The 21,952-nt window shown below is 40.0% G+C and overlaps 1 protein-coding gene across 3 annotated transcripts in view; it reads right to left on the minus strand.

The window, feature by feature from the left end:
* LOC138442010 (cytochrome P450 2J2-like) overlaps window positions 1-18,131 on the minus strand; it is a 30,994-nt gene extending 12,863 nt beyond the window's left edge. The window contains exons 1-5 of one of the 3 annotated variants that reach the window (XM_069592926.1): window positions 17,798-18,131; window positions 12,878-13,040; window positions 10,272-10,421; window positions 9,723-9,883; window positions 7,490-7,666 (exon numbers count right to left, since the gene is read on the minus strand). In XM_069592926.1, the coding sequence (XP_069449027.1) occupies window positions 7,490-7,666; window positions 9,723-9,883; window positions 10,272-10,421; window positions 12,878-13,040; window positions 17,798-18,007 (861 nt within the window). In that variant the 5' untranslated portion in view covers window positions 18,008-18,131. Of the gene's footprint in view, window positions 1-7,489; window positions 7,667-9,722; window positions 9,884-10,271; window positions 10,422-12,877; window positions 13,041-17,732 lie in introns of all 3 variants that reach the window. The other 2 variants (XM_069592928.1, XM_069592927.1) reach the window with 2 other exon arrangements.
* Between the last annotated feature and the right edge of the window lie 3,821 nt (window positions 18,132-21,952).

A 21,952-nucleotide genomic window follows, 5' to 3' on the forward strand; every position in this document is an offset into this window, starting at 1 on the left:
CAGCCTTGCCCATCTGAAGAAAAACAAACAAATAAAAAAACTCAGCACAAATCCCATCCCAAGCTTACACAAACCACTGGGCCAACCTTAGGAGAGCAGAAACCAAAAAGAAGAAATAATTCAACCTTGAAGCCTGGGAAAAGGAGACCTCAAACACAATAAGTTAAAAAAAAAAAATGAAAAGGCAGAGAAACACTATGCAAATTAAGAAACAGACTTGAAACACAGAAGTCCAAATAAATGAAGAGGAAATAGGCAAACTACCTGAAAAAGAATTCAGAATAATGATAGTAAAGATGATCAAAAACCTTGAAAACAAAATGGAGAAAATGCAAGAATCAATTAACAAAGACCTAGAAGAATTAAAGAATAAGCAAAGAGAGACAAACAACACAATTACTGAAATTAAAAATACTCTAGAACAAAATCAGTATCAGAATATCTGAAGCAGAAGAACGAATCAGTGAGCTGGGAGACAAAATTGTGGAAATAACTTCTGAAGAACAGAATAAAGTAAAAGAATGAAAAGAACTGAGGATAGTCTCAGAAACCTCTGAGACAATATCAAATGCCCCAATATTTGAATTATAGGGGTCCCAGAAGAAGAACAGAAAAAGAAAGGGTATGAGAAAATTTTTGAAGAGATTATAGTTGAAAATTTCCCCAACATGGAAGAGGAAATAGTCAAGTCCAAGAGGCACAAAGAGTCCTATTTATGATAAACCCAAGGAGAAACACACCAAGACATATACTAATCAAACTAACAAAGACTAAACACAAAGAAAAAATATTAAAAGCAGCAAGGGAAAAGCAACAAGTAACATACAAGGGAAACCCCATTTGCTTAGTAGCTGATCTTTCAGCAGAAACTGCAGGCCAGAAGGGAATGGCAGGATATATTTAAAGTACTGAAAGGGAAAAATCTATAACCAAGATTACTGTACTCAGCAAGGATCTCATTCAAAGTTAATGGAGAGATAAAAAGCCTTTCAGACAAGCAAAAGGTAAGAGAATTCAGTACCACCAAACCAGCTTTACAACAAATGTTAAAGGGACTTATATAGTTAAGAAATACAAGAGAAGAAAAAGATATACAAAATCAAAAACCAAACAATTAAGAAAATGGCAATAGGAACATATTTATCAATAATTACTTTAAATGTACATGGATTAAATACTCCAACCAAAAGACACAGACTGGCTGAATGGATGCAAAAACAAGACCCATATATATGCTGTCTATAAGAAACCCACTTCAGATCTAAAGACATATATACACTGAAAGTGAGAGGAAGGAAGAATATATCCTTGCAAATGCGAGGCAAAAGAAAGCCAGAGCAGCAATCCTAATATCAGACAAAATAGACTTTAAAGAATATTACAAGAGATAAGGAAGGACACTACATAATGATCAAGGGAACAATCAAGAGGAAGGGATAACAATTGTAAACATCTATGCACCCAACATAAGAGCACCTAAATGCATAAGACAAACATTAACAGAGAAAGGAGAAATTGACAGTAGCACAATAATAGTAGGCGACTTTAACACCTGGTCACACCAATGGACATATCATTAAAACAGAAAATTAATAAGGAAACACAACTCTTAAGTGATACATTAGATGATATGGATGTCACCCATATCTTCAGGACATTCCATCCAAATGCAAAAGAATACACCTTCTCAGGTACACATGGAACATTCGCCAGGATAGACCACATCTTGGGCCACAAATCAAACCTCAGTGAATTAAAGAAATTGAAATCATATCAAGCATCTTCTCTGACCACAATTCTATGAGACTAGATATCAACTACAAGAAAAAATTGTAAGAAACACAAACACTTGGAGATTAAACAACACATTTCTAAATAACCAACAGGTTACTGAAGAAATCAAAAGGGAAATAAAAACATTTCTAGAAACAAATGGCAATGAAAACACGACAACTCAAAACCCATGGAATGCGGCAAAAGCAGTTCTAAGAGGGAAGTTTATAGCAATACAATCCTACCTCAGGAAACAAGGAAAACATCAAATAGATAACCTAACTTTACACCTAAATCAACTGGGAAAAGAAAAACAAAACAAAACAAAATCCAAAAATTAGTAGAAGGAAAGAAACCATAAAGATCCAAGCAGAAATAAATGAAAAAGAAATGAAAGAAACAATAGTAAAGATTAATAAAACTGAAAGCTGGTTCTTTGAGAAGGTAAACAAAATTGACAAATCTTTATCCAGACTCTTCAAGAAAAAAGAAAAGAATCAAATCAACAAAATTATAAATGAAAAACAAGAGGTTACAACAGACAATGCAGTAATCAAAGGATCATAAGAGACTGTTATGAACAACTCTATGGCAATAAAATGGATAACCTGGAAGAAATGGACAGATTCTTAGAAAAGTTCCATCTTCTAACACTGAACCGGCAAGAAATAGAAATTATGAACAACCCAAATACAAGCACTGAAATTGAAGCTGTGATCAAAAATTTCCCCCACAGAAGCCCAGGACCAGATGGCTTCACAGGAGAGTTCTATCAAACATTTAGAGAAGACCTAATGCCTGTCCTTCTAAAACTCTTTCAAAAAATTGCAGAAGAAGGAACACTTCCAAATTCATTCTATGAGGCTATCATCACCCTGATACCAAAACCATGCAAATGCAACACAAAAAAAGAAAACTACAGGCCAATATCACTGATGAAAATAGATGCAAAAATCCTCAACAAAATTATAGCAAACAGAATTCAGCAACACATCAAAAAACTCACACATCATGATCAAGTTGGGTTTATTCCAGGAATGCAAAGATTCTTCAATATACTCAAATCATTCAATGTAATATACCATATTAACAAATTGAAATATAAAAACCATATCATTTCAATCAATGCAGAAAAAGAATTTGATAAAATACAGCACCCATTTATGATTAAAATCCTTCAAAAAATGGGCATAGAAGGAACCTACCTGAAAATAGTAAAGTCCATAAATGATAAGCCTATAGCAAACATTATTCTCAAGGGTGTAAAACTGAAAGTATTCCCCCTAAGATCAGAAACAAGACAAGGGTGTCCACTTTCACCACTATTATTCAACATAATTCTGGAAGTCCTAGTTACAGCAATCAAAGAAGAAAAGGAAACAAAAGGAATCCAGATCAGAAAAGAAGAAGGGAAGCTCTCACTGTTTGCAGATGACATGATACTGTACATAGAAAACCCAAAAGATAGTATCAGAAAATTACTAGAGCTAATCAGTGAATTTAGTGAAGTTGCAGGATACAAAATCAATACACAGAAATCACTTGCATTTCTATATACTAACAATGAAAACTCAGAAAAAGAAATTAAGGAATCAATCCCATTCACCACTGCAACAAAAAGTATTAAATATCAAGGAATAAACTTACCTAAGGAAACATAAGAACTGTACACAGAAAATTATAAGACAGTAATGAAGGAAATAAAAGACAACATATATAGAAGCAGAGATATTTCATGTTCCTGGGTAGGAATAATCAATATTATGAAAATGACTATACTGCCAAATGCAATCTACAGATTCAATGTGATCCCTATCAAATTACCAGAGACATTTTTCATAGAACCAGAACAAATTCATATGGAAACACAAAAGATCCTGAATAGCCATAGCAATCTTGAGAAGAATGGAGCTGGAGGAATCAACCTTCCTGACTTCAGATTATACTACAAAGCTACAGTCATCAAGAAAAGATGGTACTGGCACAAAAAAGAAATATAGACCAATGGAACAAGATCAAAAGCCCAGAAATAAACCCATGCACCTATGGGTACCTTATTTTTAACAAAGGAGGCATGAATATACAATGGGGCAAAGACAGCTTCTTCAATAAGTGGTGCTGTGAAAAGAGGACAGCTACATGTAAAAGAATGAAATTAGAACACTTCCTAACATCATACAAAAAGATAAACTCAAAATGGATTAAAGACCTAAATGTTAGACCAGAAACTATAAAACTCTAGAGGAAAACATAGGCAGAACATTCAATGACATAAATCAAAGCAAGATCCTCTAGGACCCACCTCCTAGAGTAACCAAAATAAAAACAAAAGTAAACAAGTGGGACCTGATTAAACTTTTGCACAGCAAAGGAAACTAGAAGCAAGGTGAAAAGACAACCCTCAGAATGGGAGAAAAAAAGCAAATGAAACAAATGACAAAGGATTAATTTTCATAATATACAAGCAGTCATACAACTCAAAGCCAGAAAAACAAGCAACCCAATCAAAAAGTGGGAAGAAGACCTAAACAGACATTTCTGCAAAGAAGACATACAGATGGCTAACAAACACATGAAAAGATGCTCAACATTGCTCATTATTAGAGAAATGCAAATCAAAACCACAATGAGATATCACTTCACACCAGTCAGAATAGCCATCATCAAAAAGTCTACAAAGAATAAATGCTGGAGAGGGTATAGAGGAAAGGGAACACTCTTGCACTGTTGGTGGGAATGTAAATTGATACAGTTACTATGGAAGATGGTATGGAGATTCCTTTAAAAGCTAGGAATAAACTCACCATATGACCCAGCAATCCCACACCTAGGCATATGCCCTAAAGACATATGTATCTCATTGTTTACTACAACACTATTTACAATACTAGAACATGGAACAAACTAGATATCCATCTACAGATGAATGGATAAAGAAGTCATGTATATATACACAATGGAATATTACTCAGCCATAAAAAGGAATGCATTTGAGTCAGTTCTGATGAGGTGGATGAACCTAGAACCTATTATACAGAGTGAAGTAAGTCAGAAAGAGAAAGATAAATATCATATTCTAATGCATATATATGGAATCTAGAAAAATGGGTCTGAAGAATTTATTTACAGGGCAGCAATGGAGAAACAGACATAGAGAATAGACTTATGGACATAGGGAGAGGGGAGGAGAGGGTGAGATCTATGGAAAGAGTAATGTGGAAACTTACATTGCTGCTGCTGCTAAGTCGCTTCAGTCGTGTTCGACTCTGTGTGACCTCAGAGACGGCAGCCCACCAGGCTCCGCCGTCCCTGGAATTCTCCAGGCAAGAACACTGGAGTGGGTTGCCATTTCCTTCTCCAATGCACGAAAGTGAAAAGTGAAAGTGAAGTCGCTCAGCCGTGTCCAACTCTTCGCGACCCCATGGACTGCAGCCTACCAGGCTCCTCTGTCCATGGGATTTTCCAGGCAAGAGTACTGGAGTGGGTTGCCAGTGCCTTCTCCGATTACCATATTTAAAATAGATAGCCAATAGGAATTTGCTATCTGGATCAGGAAACTCAAGGGGCTCTGTGTCAACCTAGAGGGGTGGGATGGGGAGGGAAATGGAAAGGAGGTTCAAAAGGGAAGGGATATGTGTACAATTATGGTAGATTTATGTTGAGATTTGAAAGGAAACAACAAAATTCTGTAAAGCAATTATCCTTCAATAAAAAAATTAATTAAAAAAAAAAGCAAGAGCGTTCCAGAAAAATATCTACTTCTGCTTTATTGACTCCGCCAAAGCCTTTGACTGTGCAGATCACAACAAACTGTTGAAAATTCTCACAGAGATTATAATACCAGACACCTTACCTGCCTCTTGAGAAATCTGTATGCAGATCAAGAAACAATAGTTAGAACAGGCATGGAACAACAGACTGTTTCCAAATTGGGAGAGGAGTATGTCAAGGCTGTATATTGTCACCCTGCTGATTTAAATTATATTCAGGTTACATTATGCAAAATGCTGGGCTGGATGAAGCACAAGCTGGAATCAAGATTGCTGGGGGAAATATCAATAACCTTAGATATGCAGATGATATCACTCCTATGGCAGAAAGCAAGAGGAATTGAAGAGCCTCTTGATGAAGGTAAAAAGGGGAGAGTGAAAAACCTGGTTTAAAACTCAACATTCAAAGAGTGAAGATTATGGCATCTGGTCCCATCACTTCATGGCAAATAGATGGCAAAACAATGGAAACAGTGACAGACTTTATTTCTTGGGGTTCCAAATCACTGCAGATGGTGACTGCAGCCATGAAAGTAAGATACTTGCTCCCTGGATGAAAAGCTGTGACCAACCTGCACAACATATTAAAAAGCAGAGACATTACTTTGCCAACAAAGGTCTATCTAATCAAAGCTATGGTTTTTCCAGCAGTCATGTATGGATGTGAGACTTGGACCATAAAGGAAGCTGAGTGCCAAAGAATTGATGCTGTTGAACTGTGGTGTTGGCGAAGACTCTTGAGAGTTCCTTGGACTGCAAGATCAAACCAATCAACACTAAAGAAAATCAGTCCTGAATATTCATTGGAAGGACTGATGCTGAAGCTAAAGCTCCAATACTTTGGCCACCTGATGTGAAGAACTGACTCATTTGAAAATACCCTGATGCTGGGAAAGATTGAAGGCAGGAGCAGAAGGGGACAAAAGAGGATGAGGTGGTTGGATAGCATCACCGACTCAATGGATATGAGTTTGATTAAGCTACAGGAACTGTTGTTTTATAGGGAAGCTTGGCGTGCTGCAGTCAATGAGGTCACAAAGAGTCGGACACAACTCAGCGACTGAAATGAACTGAAAGACCTCAAGCCAAATACTCTTAAAGCAATATCTTTATTTTGAATGTATCTGTATTCTGAGTTTATGATATTCATACACTCTGAAATAGGGGAAGGAAATGGCACCTCACTCCAGTACTCTTGCCTGGAAAATCCCATGGACAGAGGAGCCTGGTGGGCTACAGTCCATGGGGTTGTGAAGAGTCAGACATGACTGAGCGACTTCACTTTCACTTTTCACTTTCATGCATTGGAGAAGGAAATGGCAACCCACTCCAGTGTTCTTGCTTGGAGAATCCCAGGGACAGGGGAGCCTGGTGGGCTGCCATCTATGAGGTCACACAGAGTCGGACATGACTGAAATGACTTAGCAGCAGCAGCAGCAGCACCCTCTGAAATAGTGTCTCTATTTTTCCAACCCTCCGGTAGGCTGAATAATGAATCACAAAGATGCTCATGTTCTCATCTCTGGAACTGGTAAATAATTTTTGACAGACAGAATTTTTTAGATATGATGAAATTAATGATTTTGATATAGGCTATCCTAGTGAACCCATTATAATCAGAAGAGTCTCTGTAAGAGGAGACAAGGAGCACACTGAGAGAATACGTAAGGATGGTGGAAGAGAAGAAGCTACATTGACGGCTCTGAAGATGGAGGAAAGGGGCATAAGTTCAGGGGTACAGGTAGCTTCTAGACTCCGGAAAATCCCATCAGTGGATTCTGCCCTAAAGCCTGGAAAGAGCAGCCCTGCCCCAACCTTGACTTGATAAATATTGGTTGTCTTAAGCACCAAGTTTGTGGTGATTTCTTACAGCAGCAATAAGATATCAGAATTGCCTCATTTGCCCTCTAAGAACACTAGTCAGGAAAACACTCAGGTTCCCTCACCTTTTCTATTTCCTGGAGATAAGCATCAATGAAGTCTCTTGCTTCAGCAGGATTCCAGTCTCTCTTGTGGTTTTCAATCATACGGGCAACAAACATCTTCAATTTCTCCATATTACTAAAGAGTGCTTGGTGTGGACCCGGAAGGAAATTCATTATCCTTGGAAACGTATTGTAGAGCTGATGGAGAAAACAAAACAGTCTTAGAGACAAGTGGGTACCAGATCTCTACTTTTGAAGACAAGGAAACCATTGCATCTCTATATGTATTTTCTTTGCTAACACTCAACCCTTGGAATCACCTTTGTCTCATCTCTGTCACACCCCTCTTTTTTCCCCTTTGGCAAAGCATTTCAGCACTCCATCCAAAATAGAACCATTTTCAGACCACTTCTCAGTACTCCATGTGTTTGTCATTCTAGGACAAAGCCCCAACATTTCTTACCTAGGTGCTTTAAGGCCTCCCAGCAATTTCCCTGATTTTCTCAACTCCTATCCCAGTCTATTTTCCACTGAGCTGCCAGAGAGATCACTTAACAATTTAATCAGATCATTCAACTATTTATCTTTCAATCCTGCAAAGATTTTCCATGACATTTAGAGAAATTCTACATCATTCTCCTGGCCTGGAGCTCCACATGAGCTGGCCTCTTCCACGCCTGCCCCCTCTTCTGCTATCACTCGCTGCCGTCTTACTCGCTCTTAGTCTTTCTAGTCCAGCTCCAGTGGTCTCCGTGACAACATCAAGAATGGCAATGTTTAGTCTTTTGGATTTGCTATTCCTTCAACGAAGATTGGTCTTCCTCTGGAAATTGTATAACTCTAGCCTTTGTTTCATTCAGGTCGTGCTTGGAGATATCTTACCTGATAATTCTATAATGCAGTACTTCTGGAACCTCTTCCCATCCCCCTATTTTATTATTTTTTTCATGGCATTTTTCTCTACTATGTGTGTGTGTATCTTTGTGTGTGCATAAAACACCTCTTTCTAGCTAGGTAGTTAGTTACAACATAGATGCGTGTTTGACTATCTGTGCGTTATGATGTATTCTTCATGTGGATAAGACATTTTTAAAATTAAGTGGGTTTTGGATTTGGGAATAATAATGATATTAATGACAATAATGAAGATGATGATGTAATTTGAAGGACTTAGCATAACCACTGCCATTGGGGCATCAGGGTTACTTTCCTTACTCAATTACATGAGATCTATTGTACAGTTAACAACAGTCAGTGGATCATTATGTGGATTTGCTTAAGCATTCCCATATTTACTTGCACACATTAGGGTGCACCATTTCATCTTTAAAGGATTGTTGTAGAAAACTGACTGAAATAAAGTATGTGAAATTGTCAGGTAAACTACCTGATCTATTTTGGGTCTCTAAAAAGTGCATATTACCCCCTGCCTCCTGACTCATCCAACCTTTCCAGGAATTTCTTTTCCTTGGGAATAGTCAATACATGCTCACTGAGGTCCCAAACTTCCTAGATTCTGTCGTAATAGGAGAGAAGAAAATGGAATTACTGAACAAGGGATGGGGTTTAGCATGATTAGAAGTGACAATAAGGAATGTTATTCAAAGGAAATACTGACAAAAATAATCCTAGTAGCTAATATTCATTATGTTCCTTTAATGTGCCAGGAATCATGCTAACTGCTTTATCAGTTTGGGTGAGATGGGTCCATCAAACTCTAGGCAGTGTTGCTTGTTAAAAATGATTACAAGTAAATCTTCCATTAGGTATACAAGGATTTACCTCAACACTTGGGCTGATTTTCCCCTAGAAGTATCTTCCAAATAAAGAAAAGAGACTAAGAGACCAAGCAGATGAGCAGAGGTTTTGACAGACTTAAAATCCTAGCAGGACAAAAGGAGACAGCAGGGACTACCAAGGATGGGGGTGAGTGTTGAATGCCTTAAATCCATATCCTACAAATTTAGAAAACTGGTAATAACAAATGTGGATGGGTATGGCAATCGTGCAACAGGTGGAAATCTTTAAGGATTTTTACAAACAGATGAATACGCAAGAGAAAGGAGTGGATGTGTCCACATGAACAGTAGACTAAGAATCAAAAACAAGTCAACAGATTGATTTCAAACAGGCTTGTGCTGAAGTCAATTTTAAAAGGTTACATTAGTTAAAAAGGAAAGAAAGACCCAATCTAATCTGTGATGGACATCAGCCTAATGTCTTTATGAAAGATAGCAAGTGACAACTGCCTCACCTGGCAGCACACTGATGTCTGCAGATTTAAGACCTCATCCAGCATCCTCAGCAGTTCCTGGAACTGATCATCCTGGTAGTCAAACCGCTCCCCGAAGGTAATGGAGCAAATAATATTGGAAACGGCATTGTTAATTGTGAAGTGAGGGTCAAAAGGCTGTCCTGGAGGCAGGAGAAGAAATGGAGCCTTCAGATAGGATTGTTTCTATTTTACAGAGAGTCTACTCTGTGTAACATATGACACACCAACTACAGAACCACCTCTGAGACTGTAAGCCCAGGGTCTGACAACCTCAGGGTCTAATAAGTATTCAGTCAATGCCTGGGAAGTCTAACTGATGACCAGGATTTAAAACCAATACTGTGTTTAATACCGATCTTTTTCTTAATTCATGAGCCCCATGAGGACAGGTCATGGTTAGCTGTTCCCTGTTATCCCCTCAGCACCCTACACAATACTGGGCTAGGGACAGACAGGTAGGCACTGGTGAGCATCTGGTTAGTGAACGTATGAGCCACAGTCCCTGCACCTGTCCTATGACATGCTCACTGTTCTCCTCTCTTATCATCTGGATGAGGTAGGAGGCCTCCTCCTGAATGCGTTCCTCTAAGCTCTTCTTTCCTAAACCAAAGTTCCTAAGAGTTGTCAGGGCAAACCTTCTTTGTTCCTTCCATAACTGGCCACTGGACATGATCAAGCCTGGGAAAAGAAAGCCAACATTGTGAAAGAAAGCCAAAAAGACCCGTGATGTATCAGATGAAAGGAAGAAAAAGGGCTGTAAGGTACTTGAAAACTAATCAGATAAATAGTCCCTAAACAAGGATATAATGGCTTGAATTTACTGATTGTTCGCAGTGCTGTGCATTCTGGGATTTAGTACTCACAGAAACTCTCTGATGAAATCATTAGTGTAAAACCAGACCCCTGTTTTTTGATGAGAAAAATGAGGCACAGGAGATAACAGTACATTCTACAAGGTCACAGAGTTGGAGCAGGTAAACAGGCATTCATTTTCAAGCCTGCCTGACTCTGATGCCCATGCTTTGACTACTTGTCACACACTATACCTAAGTATTTGTTATGGTACATGCTAAGTATGCACTCATGGACTAGACTAAATCAAAACTCATAAGGAGAAAGTTTAAATATCTTAAAGAAACAGATGAATCACCCAAGAAAACGAAGAATTGTGAATGTGTGCAGAAAGAAAATCACAGGCAAAGGATAAAAAAATCCATCATGAGGTGTGCAGAGAATTTCATTTATAACACAGGTGAGACCACCACCCTCTCAATTCTGCATTCCAGTACACTCTTCCACTCCTTCTAATATCTCCCTTTCACTTCCACCACCTTAGTGAAGTGGACCTCCCTGCTGTTCAGTCCAGGATCCTTTTCAGCCTCACGCTGAGGTGTCAATAGCATGAGATGCTTTTTTCTTGAAACACTCTTTTCCAGTGGTGCCCAGGACACCACACTCTCCAGACTCTTCTGCTAATTCTCTGACTTCACAGAAATCATCATACCTTCAGTTTCCTTATCTCCTATCAAGTTTTGAAATGATGGGCCTTTTTGAGCTTGGGTCAAACCCTCCTTTCTCTTACCCTTATCCTCCATTTCTGTGAAATCTCATCAGCTGAAAATATTTCAAATAACATCTACTGATGTGAACATCTATATCTGTGCCTCAGCTGCAGACACGTAACCAATTGTCTGCTTGACTCTCTTGGTTTTACACTCAGCATATTCATGATTTTATTCATGATTTGCTCCATACAACTCCCCACCCAGGCCAGCCAACACCTTGTCCTTCTCCATATCCTCCTTCTGTCCTTTACCTACTTATTTGGGCGTCTACCTCATTCTCCCTCTGTCTAGGTCATCATGTCCTATTGGATATGCCTCCTGAATAGCTTAAATCCATGTATTTTCACAGTCGGTCTCCTGGTCTAACCTACTGAACTGCCATTTCTTGACACCTCGCTAATCCAGGCCACCACCTCCTCTCACCTAAAATGCTACAGTAGTCTCCTTCTCCTTTTATCCCATTCTTGACATTATAGCTTAGAGAAGTCTTTAAAATGCAGCATGTAAATACGATGATTTCTTTGTCTGCTTAAACCATTCATGAGCCTCTGTTGTTACTAGGATAAAAGCAACATCCTTAAACATGAACTCTTTCTGGCCAAAGTTAACATCTTCATCTTCATTTAATTATCTCCATTTAATCTCTGTTCTTCCCACACTGGATACCTTTCAATTCCTCAGTTCACTGTCCTTCTTCCCACCTCATAAACTTTTCATTCTGTTCCCTCTGCTGGACTGCTTGTTCACTTTATTACTTGTCATTTACTTACAATAGCTTTTCCTGAGTCTCAGGACCAGATTCGATACCCATACTAAGTGAACCATGCTTTTAACTTCATAACACTGAGGACTTAAATTATTATCTTACTTGATACTGTTTTTCTTAATAGCATGTAGCTTACAGAAAAATCAAGAATTTTTTTCTGTTCTACTCACTATTCTGTCACTGGTGCCTGGTCTTACTAGGTTCACATGGCAGATAATAGAGTAAATGAATGTAAAATAATGGGTGAACTATTTCAAAGCAGAATAGAGAAATACCTGAAATAGATTTAAGTTTTTCATTTAGATTTTTGAAAATGGAAGTTTATTTAGTGACCATTCTAAGTATTCATGCCAGACTCTTTTAACATAGATAGAAGGTTTGAGATATCTTTGGGGCACAGCCTTAATAATAGAGCATAAGGAACTGGAGGCAAGAAGGGATCACTTAATCAACAGGAACAAGCTGATCCACATCTGTTTTCTAGGGGAAGAGATCTGAGTGGGAAAGCAGAAAGAGACCCTGAGGACACATTGCCTTTTCTCTGCTTAAACAACACATCACATCACTGAGTGATGAGGATACTTATTTACCAAAGCATCCAGAGTGAGTTCATGCAGGTCATGTCGCTTCTCCCAAATCCCTGACATTAGAGCTGACTCTGCCAGGTGCCCTGAGGGGGTGCCTTCAACAGGGAAATGCGGGCACTTAGGCTCCTTATGAGGAGCTTGGTCCCTGGGATTGTTGGAGATACTTTCACAGACCACAAGAATATCAAACATACACTTACCAGTGTAACAGCTTACCTTTATTGTTTATCAAGCGCTCTTGGAGAGGCACTACAGGGCGGTTGGAGAAGTTTTGGCTTTGGTGGACAAGTGCTTCTTTAATTAAGGGCAATCCAGTTAAAAGAATGGAAGGAAATGACCCCAAATCCAAGCTAAAAACGTTCCCATATTTCTTCATAAACTGAAAAATAGTAGAAGAGTCATAGTTACATATGCACATCTCTGTGGGCCCTGGAATGGAGGGTATGTATAGCTTTGGCAGCCTATATTAAGGGGAATTTGTGTGTGTTTGTGTGTGTGTGTGTGTGTGTGTGTATGTGTGTGTATGAGTGTGCCTTGGGCTGTTGGAAATATTTCTACCTGTTTCCATTTCTCTTGGTCTCAACTAGACTTCAGTTTAATCTACTACAGGACACAGGCATTCATTATAAATACTCATCCATATGTTCATTTTATTTGGATTGAGTGAGCATATGTATCCTGAGATTAAGGCATAAAGATACAATAAAATAAGCAAAGTCTCTAACCTCAAGCATCTTAGACTCTAGCGAAGGGAGAAAATTCAGCCCATGTGACTCACCAGAGAAGGCAGAGATGTGTTTAGTGAATGTCTGGGGTAGAAAGCATGGGCTTCGTAGTAAATTATATCTGTTTAACCACACACAGTGTCACCTTCTTCAACAGGTTCTAGGTGGCAAAAAATTCATTACAGGGCTACGCCCAGTCATAGACAAGAACACACTAGCTGGAGCCATGTTAACTCTACAGCTGGCTAGCTGTGAGATCTCGGGAAAGCTCTTTCATTCTTTTTGGAGCCTGTGCTCCCTACCTATAATATTTTTCTCTCTTATAGAGAAACTGTTCCCTTACAGTTTCTGGGGTGGGGTAATTCCCTGGCTGTCCAGAGGTCAGGACTTGGACTTTAGTGCCATGGACACAGGCTTAATCCTGGACGGGGAACTAAAATCTCACAAGCAGGGCAGTGTGCTCTCTACACTCCTGAAAAAAGGGAAAAAAAGTTTCTGTGAGGAAGAAAGAGGAGAACAATAGGAAAGACAGTTTGTTTTCTGATACTGGCAGACAGCCACTCTAGACTCTGGGGAATGAATGGACTCCGGAGCATAGGTGCGCTCGTTCAAGGAGGCAGACAGGACAAGAGCAAAGGGAAGATGTACAGGGGAAAGGCACTGGTGGTCACAGCCAGCCACATCCACTGGGTGCCACGCTAACCACCTTTCACCTTTTGCCTCATTTCCCTCACACCACCTTATGGCAGTAATGATATTAGTCATGGTTTAGTAAGGAAAGTGAGTCATGGAGAAGAAACTTAGCCAAAGTGCCAAAGATATATGGGACTGTAGGTATTTGTGAGATTTAAGGACAAAGACATAAAGCTGAAATAGCACTAGGAACTTAGAGTTTACTGTATGTGACAGCAATAAACTGAGAATGAGAGTAACGGGGCAGGGAGAGGAAGTGGGAAAAAGCACTGATAAAGGAGGAGTGTGGGGGGTGTCACAGACGGCCAAGGGACCCCGGGCTAGGGGAGGTGCCTGGACAGAATACATCTCACTTGTGTAGGGAGCTGAGATACAGTGTCGGAAAGGTGCTAGAATTAGACCAAGAATGTCTTAACGTCAAAAGGTGAGTGTTTAAGAACCTGGATTTTGAAGGCAAACGAATTGCTTTGTATCCAGCTTCCACTGGTTACTTTCTATGTTATATTTGGTTAAGCTACATAACTTCCCTCTGTCTCAGTTTCCAAAGGTATAAAATGAGGGCTGTTACAAATCTCATCATTAGGATTATGCTGTTAGTAATCAAAACACTAAAATTAATAATAAAATTATGTATTATTATTGATATATTTAGAGTATATTTTAGCAAATAATTCTTGTAAAATATTGACAAAGAAATAGAGGGAAAATGGCCAAAGAGTGATGCCATTTCCCTATCATAGTCCAATAAGATTTTTTTCTTAGTCACATAAATGATTCTATAATAAGCCAGACAGCTATGGTAGAAAATGTTTAGAAAATGGGGCATGGGAAATTAGGAAGGTTCTCATCATGCCAAACAGATCAGCCAGTTTCTTCACTGCCTTCTCACTTTGTTTCAGCTCATGTCACTTCTCCAATTTAAAAATCTCCTGTCCACTTTACTCCACACAACGATTCTGTTCAAGTTCACCCATATTTATTTCAGCATTCTACAGAGGTTATCCCCAAGGTTTCCTGTTCACAGTGAACCACTTAATGACATCTCACTTGGTTACCGAAAATGTATACCACACCTTTCATCACATACTCTCTTGTATTATGCTGTCATTTGATAAGTATGTCATAAATGCCTGTTGGATAAATGAAACCCTGAAAAATCAATTTACCTTCTACCTATATCATGAAAAGTAGCATAAGTAAAGACCAGATGTAAGTTTCAAGTCCTTGTTTGGCTATTATCAATTTTGAATAACTTAGGCAAATCACTTAGTTTTTGACTCAATGGACATGAGTTTGAGCAAGCTCCGGGATTGGTGATGGACAGGGAAGCCTGGCATGCTGCAGTCTATGGGGTTGCAGAGTTAGACACGACTGAGTGACTGAACTGACTGACTGCATAGCATGTAAGGTTTACAGCAAGCACTTAAAGCACAATATAAAGAGATGTACCATAGGTTACATGGATAAATTAAAAAGGAATTCTTAAAAAATATTCGTGTGACCCACAGGAGAAAGGAGAACCAGAGGAACAAAAAACAAAGTGCAAAATAGAAAATAAATAGTAAAATGGCAGACTTAAGTGTTTACACAACAAAAATTACACTATATACAAATGATCTAGATTCACCAATTAAAAGAGATATTGGTAGAATGAAACAATGAGCCACTTACATGTTATATATAAAAACTCATTTCAAGTATAATCATATAAGTAGGTCAAAAGTGAAAAACTGGAGAAGCATGTGCTACACAAATACTAATCAAAAGAGAGCTGGCGTGGCTATATTATATCAAATAAAGTTCAGGCAAAGAAAATCATCAGGGATAAAGAATGACATTATGCAATAATTAAAGAGCCAATTCACCAAGATGAGATAACAATTTTAATGTGCATGAGCCAAATAAAAGAGCTGCCAAATAAATAAAGTAAAACTATCAGAACTGACCAAACACAGAAATAAACCTCTAATTATAGCTGGAAACTTAACATGCCTCTCCTAGTGATTGATAGAATGGGTAGATAAGAAGTCAGCAAGGGTATGGAAGCACTAAACAACACACTCATCTTTTCAAGCCTAACTGACATATGGTACAGAGCGCTCCACACAGCAGCAGCAGCAGAATTTTTTTTTTAAGTGTCTATCATGGGTCATAAAACCAACCTTTACACATTTGTTCAAAGTTGAAATAATATAGTATGTATCTTCTGACCCTGATGAACGCCAACTGTAAATCATTAACAGAAAGAAAAGAGAAAATCTTCCAATACTTGGAAATTAAAAAACATATTTCTTAAAGAAAGGTACAGGTTTAGGAGCCTAGCATTTTAGCTTTAAAATTCTATATTCTGATCATATCACTTAATGCTACTTAATGACATTTTTTAAATGAATACTTTAGTGAGAGTGGACTGTTTATGGAGGAGCCTGAAAGTGAGGGGCTCTGTCCTTGTGCGGATGGAAGCAATGTGGTTGAAAAATGGTGACGTTTAGGTGGTGATTGCTCAGTAGGTAAAGAATCCACCTGTAGTGCAGGAGACACAGAAGAGTTGGGCTCGATTCCTGGGTCTGAAAGATCCCCTGGAGAAGGAAATGGCAACCCACTTCACTTTTCTTGCTTGAAAAAATCCCATGGAAAGAGGACCCTTGTGGGCTACCATTCATGGGGTCACAAAGAGAGATGCAGGACTGAGCTATTAGGCACACGCACACACATCCTCATTTTACACTTAGAAAAGGGAACCTCCTAAAGGGGAAATATAGCATCCCTCCTCCCCCTACCATGGATAAAATTATTAAAAAGACAAAATTATCATACTATAAATTGAATGTCCCAGTAATATGTAACAAGACACAACTAAATGACTTACAAATGTATTATATCTGTCATCCTCAAGGCTCTAATAAAAGAAACTGAAGAGAAGACACAGGCTCACCTAGCCAGTCAAAACCATCTACTGAGAATGCAGAGGGGATTCTGAGCTATACACTATCCAGATACCCTAACAGGAGAGAAATTATGCAGATAACCAAGCTCGTGGAAGCATATGAGTCTTCAGATGAGTGCTACAGTTCAATATTTACACTTCTTTCCATCAGCTCTTGGACTGAGAAGCAAGTTTTGCTTTGTGCATTAAGCCTGCAGCCCCTCCCTCCCCCAAAGCGCATGGAGTCGGGATTCTTAAATAGTAAACAGTAAGCAATAGGCAATGGCACCCCACTCCAGTACTCTTGCCTGGAAAAACCCACGGACAGAGGAGCCTGGTGGGCTGCAGTCCATGGGGTCGCTAAGAGTCGGACACGACTGAGCGATTTCACTTTCACTTTTTACTTTCACGCACTGGAGAAGGAAATGGCAACCCACTCCAGTGTTCTTGCCTGGAGAACCCCAGGGACTGGGGAACCTGGTGGGCTGCCGTGTATGGGGTCGCACAGAGTCGGACACGACCGAAGCGACTTAGCAGCAGCAGCAGCAGCAGCAGCAGCAGCAGCAGCAGCAGCAGCAGCAGCAGCAGCAGCAGCAGCAATAGTTCACCCCTAGAAAGCACAGCTGGAATCATTCCAGTTGACGGTGAGGAAAGAGAAGCTCAACTTCGGGTGTACCCGGGTTTCCGATTTAACCTGAGAGCCCCCTCAGTCTCCTGTCCTTAGTACCCGGAAGGCCCTTGTCCTGCAGGTCAGGGTCAAGACGTGGCGCTGACACCTTCGCTCGCTCCTACCTCCTGAAGGACCAGGTGCCCCTTCTTAGGGTCCAGCTGGAGCAAATTGCCTACGAAGGGCAGGCGGGGGGGCCCCGGCGGGTAGTTCTTTGGATGCCGTCTTTTCACGAAATCAACAAAGAGGAGAAAGGCGAGTGTTCCCAACAGGACGGTGCCAGGACGGAGAGCCGCCCAGAGGGCCGCCGCCAGGGAGCTCAGGGCCTCCAGCATCACTGCGATGTCTGGTTTCGCTTCTGGGAGGATCTGTGCGTCCGCGCTCTCAGCCGGGTTCCCAGGCCCCGCCCCATCCTACTGTCTCACCTCGCCCTTGCCTCCTCCCACCGCGACTCTTCCCTTCCCCCAGCGCTCAGCTAAGCCCCGCCCCTGGCTCCCTGTGGCGCCGGGTCCACCTTACCCCTCCTTGCCTTTCCTCAGGTCCTGCCTCCTCCTCCCCTCGCCCCAGCTTTTCCCCACCTGAGTCTGTTCTCTGGGCTGGAGCCCAGCCTGCCTGCTACCCACTAGATGTCAAGCATGGGATTCCCTGGAGAACCTGCCTGGATATCAGAAAAGGCCAGGCTGGGAGGTTTTTTATTTCTGTCTAAAGAATATTCACAGCCTTAACGTTGAGAGTTAAGTTTTATTCCATGAGAATTTTAGGACTTCAAGCCTGGGAGACAGCATCTCAACTAACCCTGAAAGAACTCAGAGGAGGAGGTATGATTTGGGTGGTGGGAATCCCTTGGACTGCAAGGAGATCCAACCAGTCCATTCTAAAGGAGATCAGCCCTGGGATTTCGTTGGAAGGAATGATGCTAAAGCTGAAACTCCAGTACTTTGGCCACCTCATGCGAAGAGTTGACTCATTGGAAAAGACTCTGATGCTGGGAGGGATTGGGGGCAGGGGGAAAAGGGGACGACAGAGGATGAGATGGCTGGATGGCATCACTCACTCAATGGACGTGAGTCTGAGTGAACTCTGGGAGTTGGTGATGGACAGGGAGGCCTGGCGTGCTTCGATTCATGAGGTCACAAGGAGTCGGACACAACTGAGCGACTGAACTGAACTGAATGGCAACCCACTCCAGTATTCTTGCCTGAAGAATCCCAGGGACAGAGGAGCCTGGTGGGCTGCTGTCTATGGGGTTGCAGAGAGTGGGACACGACTGAAGCGACTTAGCAGCAGCAGCAGTGTGGTGTGAGCAGGAACCAGATTATGCAGAAGTCTTGCAACAAAGGGCAGGTAGTCTGAATGGCAAAAGATTATTGTTAAGGAAAACCAGATATCTCAAGTTTAGGAATTTAGCCTTTTTCTATGTATGGGAAAATGCAAGAGTCTGGGCTCACTGAAATCATTCCTTTGATAGGCACCTCACCTACTGGGGCCAGTATCGAGTGTCTTCACATCCTGAGTTTCCTCAGGGCTCAACATAGGGAGTGGCTGCAGTGTGATGGCTGCTAGGTGGCAGATATTCTTTCTTTCCTGAGTTCCGTCAAGGGTCATCAGCTTACCATCTGCAGTGGCTGCAATTGCTGATGACTTTGACTGACATCCTTTGTTTAGTGATACAGCAGGAAATAGTCCATTTCTCTTTAGTTGGTTTGATTTTTCTTTTGCTCTATTTAGAGAGCCTGTCATTCTGAGACCAAGGGGGCTCTAAGGTTATGGTTTTGTTATATTTCAGAGAGATCCGCAGGCACTTGAGCTTCCTATTTTTCTATCAACTTTTCACGAAAGGATTGGAACCTAGCCTGGTGAACCATCAGAAAAACAGCAACCTCTGATGTTTCTTGTGAGCTACTGTACAACAAGGCACTGAACTCTCCACACAAACTGCTTCAGTGAAAAAATATGCAGGTGAATTCTTTGTTCCATCTAGCAGTTAAGGAAAAGTAAACATCTTTTCAAACAAAGTTTGATGGAATTTGTTGCTAGTAGACCTGCCTTACAATAATGTTTAGGTCTTTAGGAAGAAGGAAAGATATATAGGTCAGAAACACAGATCTAAATAAAGAACACTAGAGAAAAAATAAAGTTATATTTAAATCTTACTTTTTCTTAATAGAGTTGATAATAGTGTGTTAACAATAGAAATAGCAACAATGTATTTGGTGATTTTATCATATAGATAAGTGATATGAAAGATGCAATGTTGGCTGAGCAGAAGGAAGGGATTAGGAGGAACATTCCATTAAGGTCCTTGAACTTCGAATTAAGCAGTGCAGTACTATTTGAAGCTAGATTTGAATTAGTTGGAAATGTATACTGTGAACTATAAGTCAACAACTGAAGTTTTAGAAAAGAAATATAATCAATGTGCTAAGACAGAAGAGAAAATAGAGTTATACAAAATACTTAGTTAAAGCCAAAGAAGGGAGGAAAAAGAGTGAAAGACAAAAAAGAAACAAAAATTAAATGCAATGAATAGAAAACAGTAATGACTATGGTAGATAACCTGTATCAAGAACCACATTAAATATTAATACTCTGATCACATTAATTAAAAGAATGTTTATGAGTCCATTAAAATAAAGACCAAGACTCCTTGCAGATGCTTCATTATCAAAATACTGAAACACTATTTTTGTAGGTGTTGAATCCTGAGACTTTGCTGAATTCATTTATTATTTCTAACAGTTTTTATGTATGTGTAATCTTTAGGGTTTTCTAGATATTAATATGGGTTTCCCATTTGGTGCAGTGGTCAAGAATTGACTGCCAATGTAGGAGACACAAAGAGACTGTGTCATTGGGTCTGGAAGATCCCCTGGAGAAGGAAATGGCAACCCATTCCAGCATTCTTGCGTGAAAAATTCCATGGACAGAGGAGCACAGCCAGCTACAGTCTGTGGGGTCACAAAGAGTCAGACGTGAGTGAGCACAAATACACACACACACACACACACATATTAAAACAATGTCATCTGCACACAGAGATAGTATTAGCTCAGCATCAAAAAGAACAAGATATTTAGCAATAACTTAAGCAAAAAGGCAAAGGACTTATACACTGAAAATGTAAAATATTGCTCAGCAAAATTGAAGAAGCTTCAGATATGGAAAGATATCTCATGTTCAAAACTGAAAGACTTAATATTATTAAATTGCTCGTGTTAGTCAATACAATTCCCATCAAAAGCCTAAAGGCATTTTTTACAGAAATAGAAAATGTAATATCTATATGAAAGCACAAAGACTCTGAATAGTCAAAACAACCTTGGACACCTCACATTTTTGTCTATGAGCTGTCTATTAGATAACTGAGAGAAGTGAAATCATGGAATATTTGTCCTACTGTGGTTGGCTTATTTCACTTAGCATAAAGTTCTCAAGGTTCATCTATTTCTAGAATTTGAAAATATTTCTTTCTTCTTATTGGCAGAAGAATATTTCATTGTATGTATAGTCCACATTTTCATTATCCATTCATTCACTAATGGGCATTTAGCTTATATCCACCTCTTGGTTATTATGAATAATGGTGCTGTGAAATGAAAATATCTCTTCAAGATTCTGATTTCCATTCTTGTGGATAAATGTCCAGTAATCACACTAGTGGATCATAGGGGAGATCTATTTTTAGTTTTAAAGAATCTCTATACTGTTTTCTGTAGTGGCTGCACCATTTTACATTCTTACCAATGGTGCAGAAGTCTCCCAATTTGCCCACACTAGTGGTTTCCTGGGACTGGAGGAAGGGACAAAATGAAAATTTTCTGTTCCATGGGAAGAGAGTTCCAGCTATGTGAGATGGAAAATTTCTAGAGTTCACTGTGTCAAACACAGTGCTTAGTATTAACACTACTGTACTATACACTTGAAAGTGAAAATGTTAAGCCCTCACATCCAGAGTCGTGTCCAGCTCTTTGCGACTCTGTGGACTGTAGCCCATCAGTCTCCTCTGTCCATGGAATTCTCCAGGCAAGATACTGGAGTGGGTTGCCATTTCCTCCTCGAGGGCATCTTCCTGACCCAGGGACTGAACGTGGGTCTCCTGCATTGTAGGCAGACTGTTTACCATCTGAGCCACCAGGGAAGCCGGGTTGCTGGATTCAGAGTCCAGAGCACTAATCATTACACCACGGGACCCCAGAGCTGGTGGTTTACTGTATACTTAAAATTTTATAAACCAGGTAGATCTCCCGTTATTTGTTTTCGATTACACACACACACACACA

Source organism: Ovis canadensis, chromosome 1 (assembly GCF_042477335.2).
Source record: "Ovis canadensis isolate MfBH-ARS-UI-01 breed Bighorn chromosome 1, ARS-UI_OviCan_v2, whole genome shotgun sequence".
Taxonomy (NCBI): Eukaryota; Metazoa; Chordata; class Mammalia; order Artiodactyla; family Bovidae; genus Ovis; species Ovis canadensis.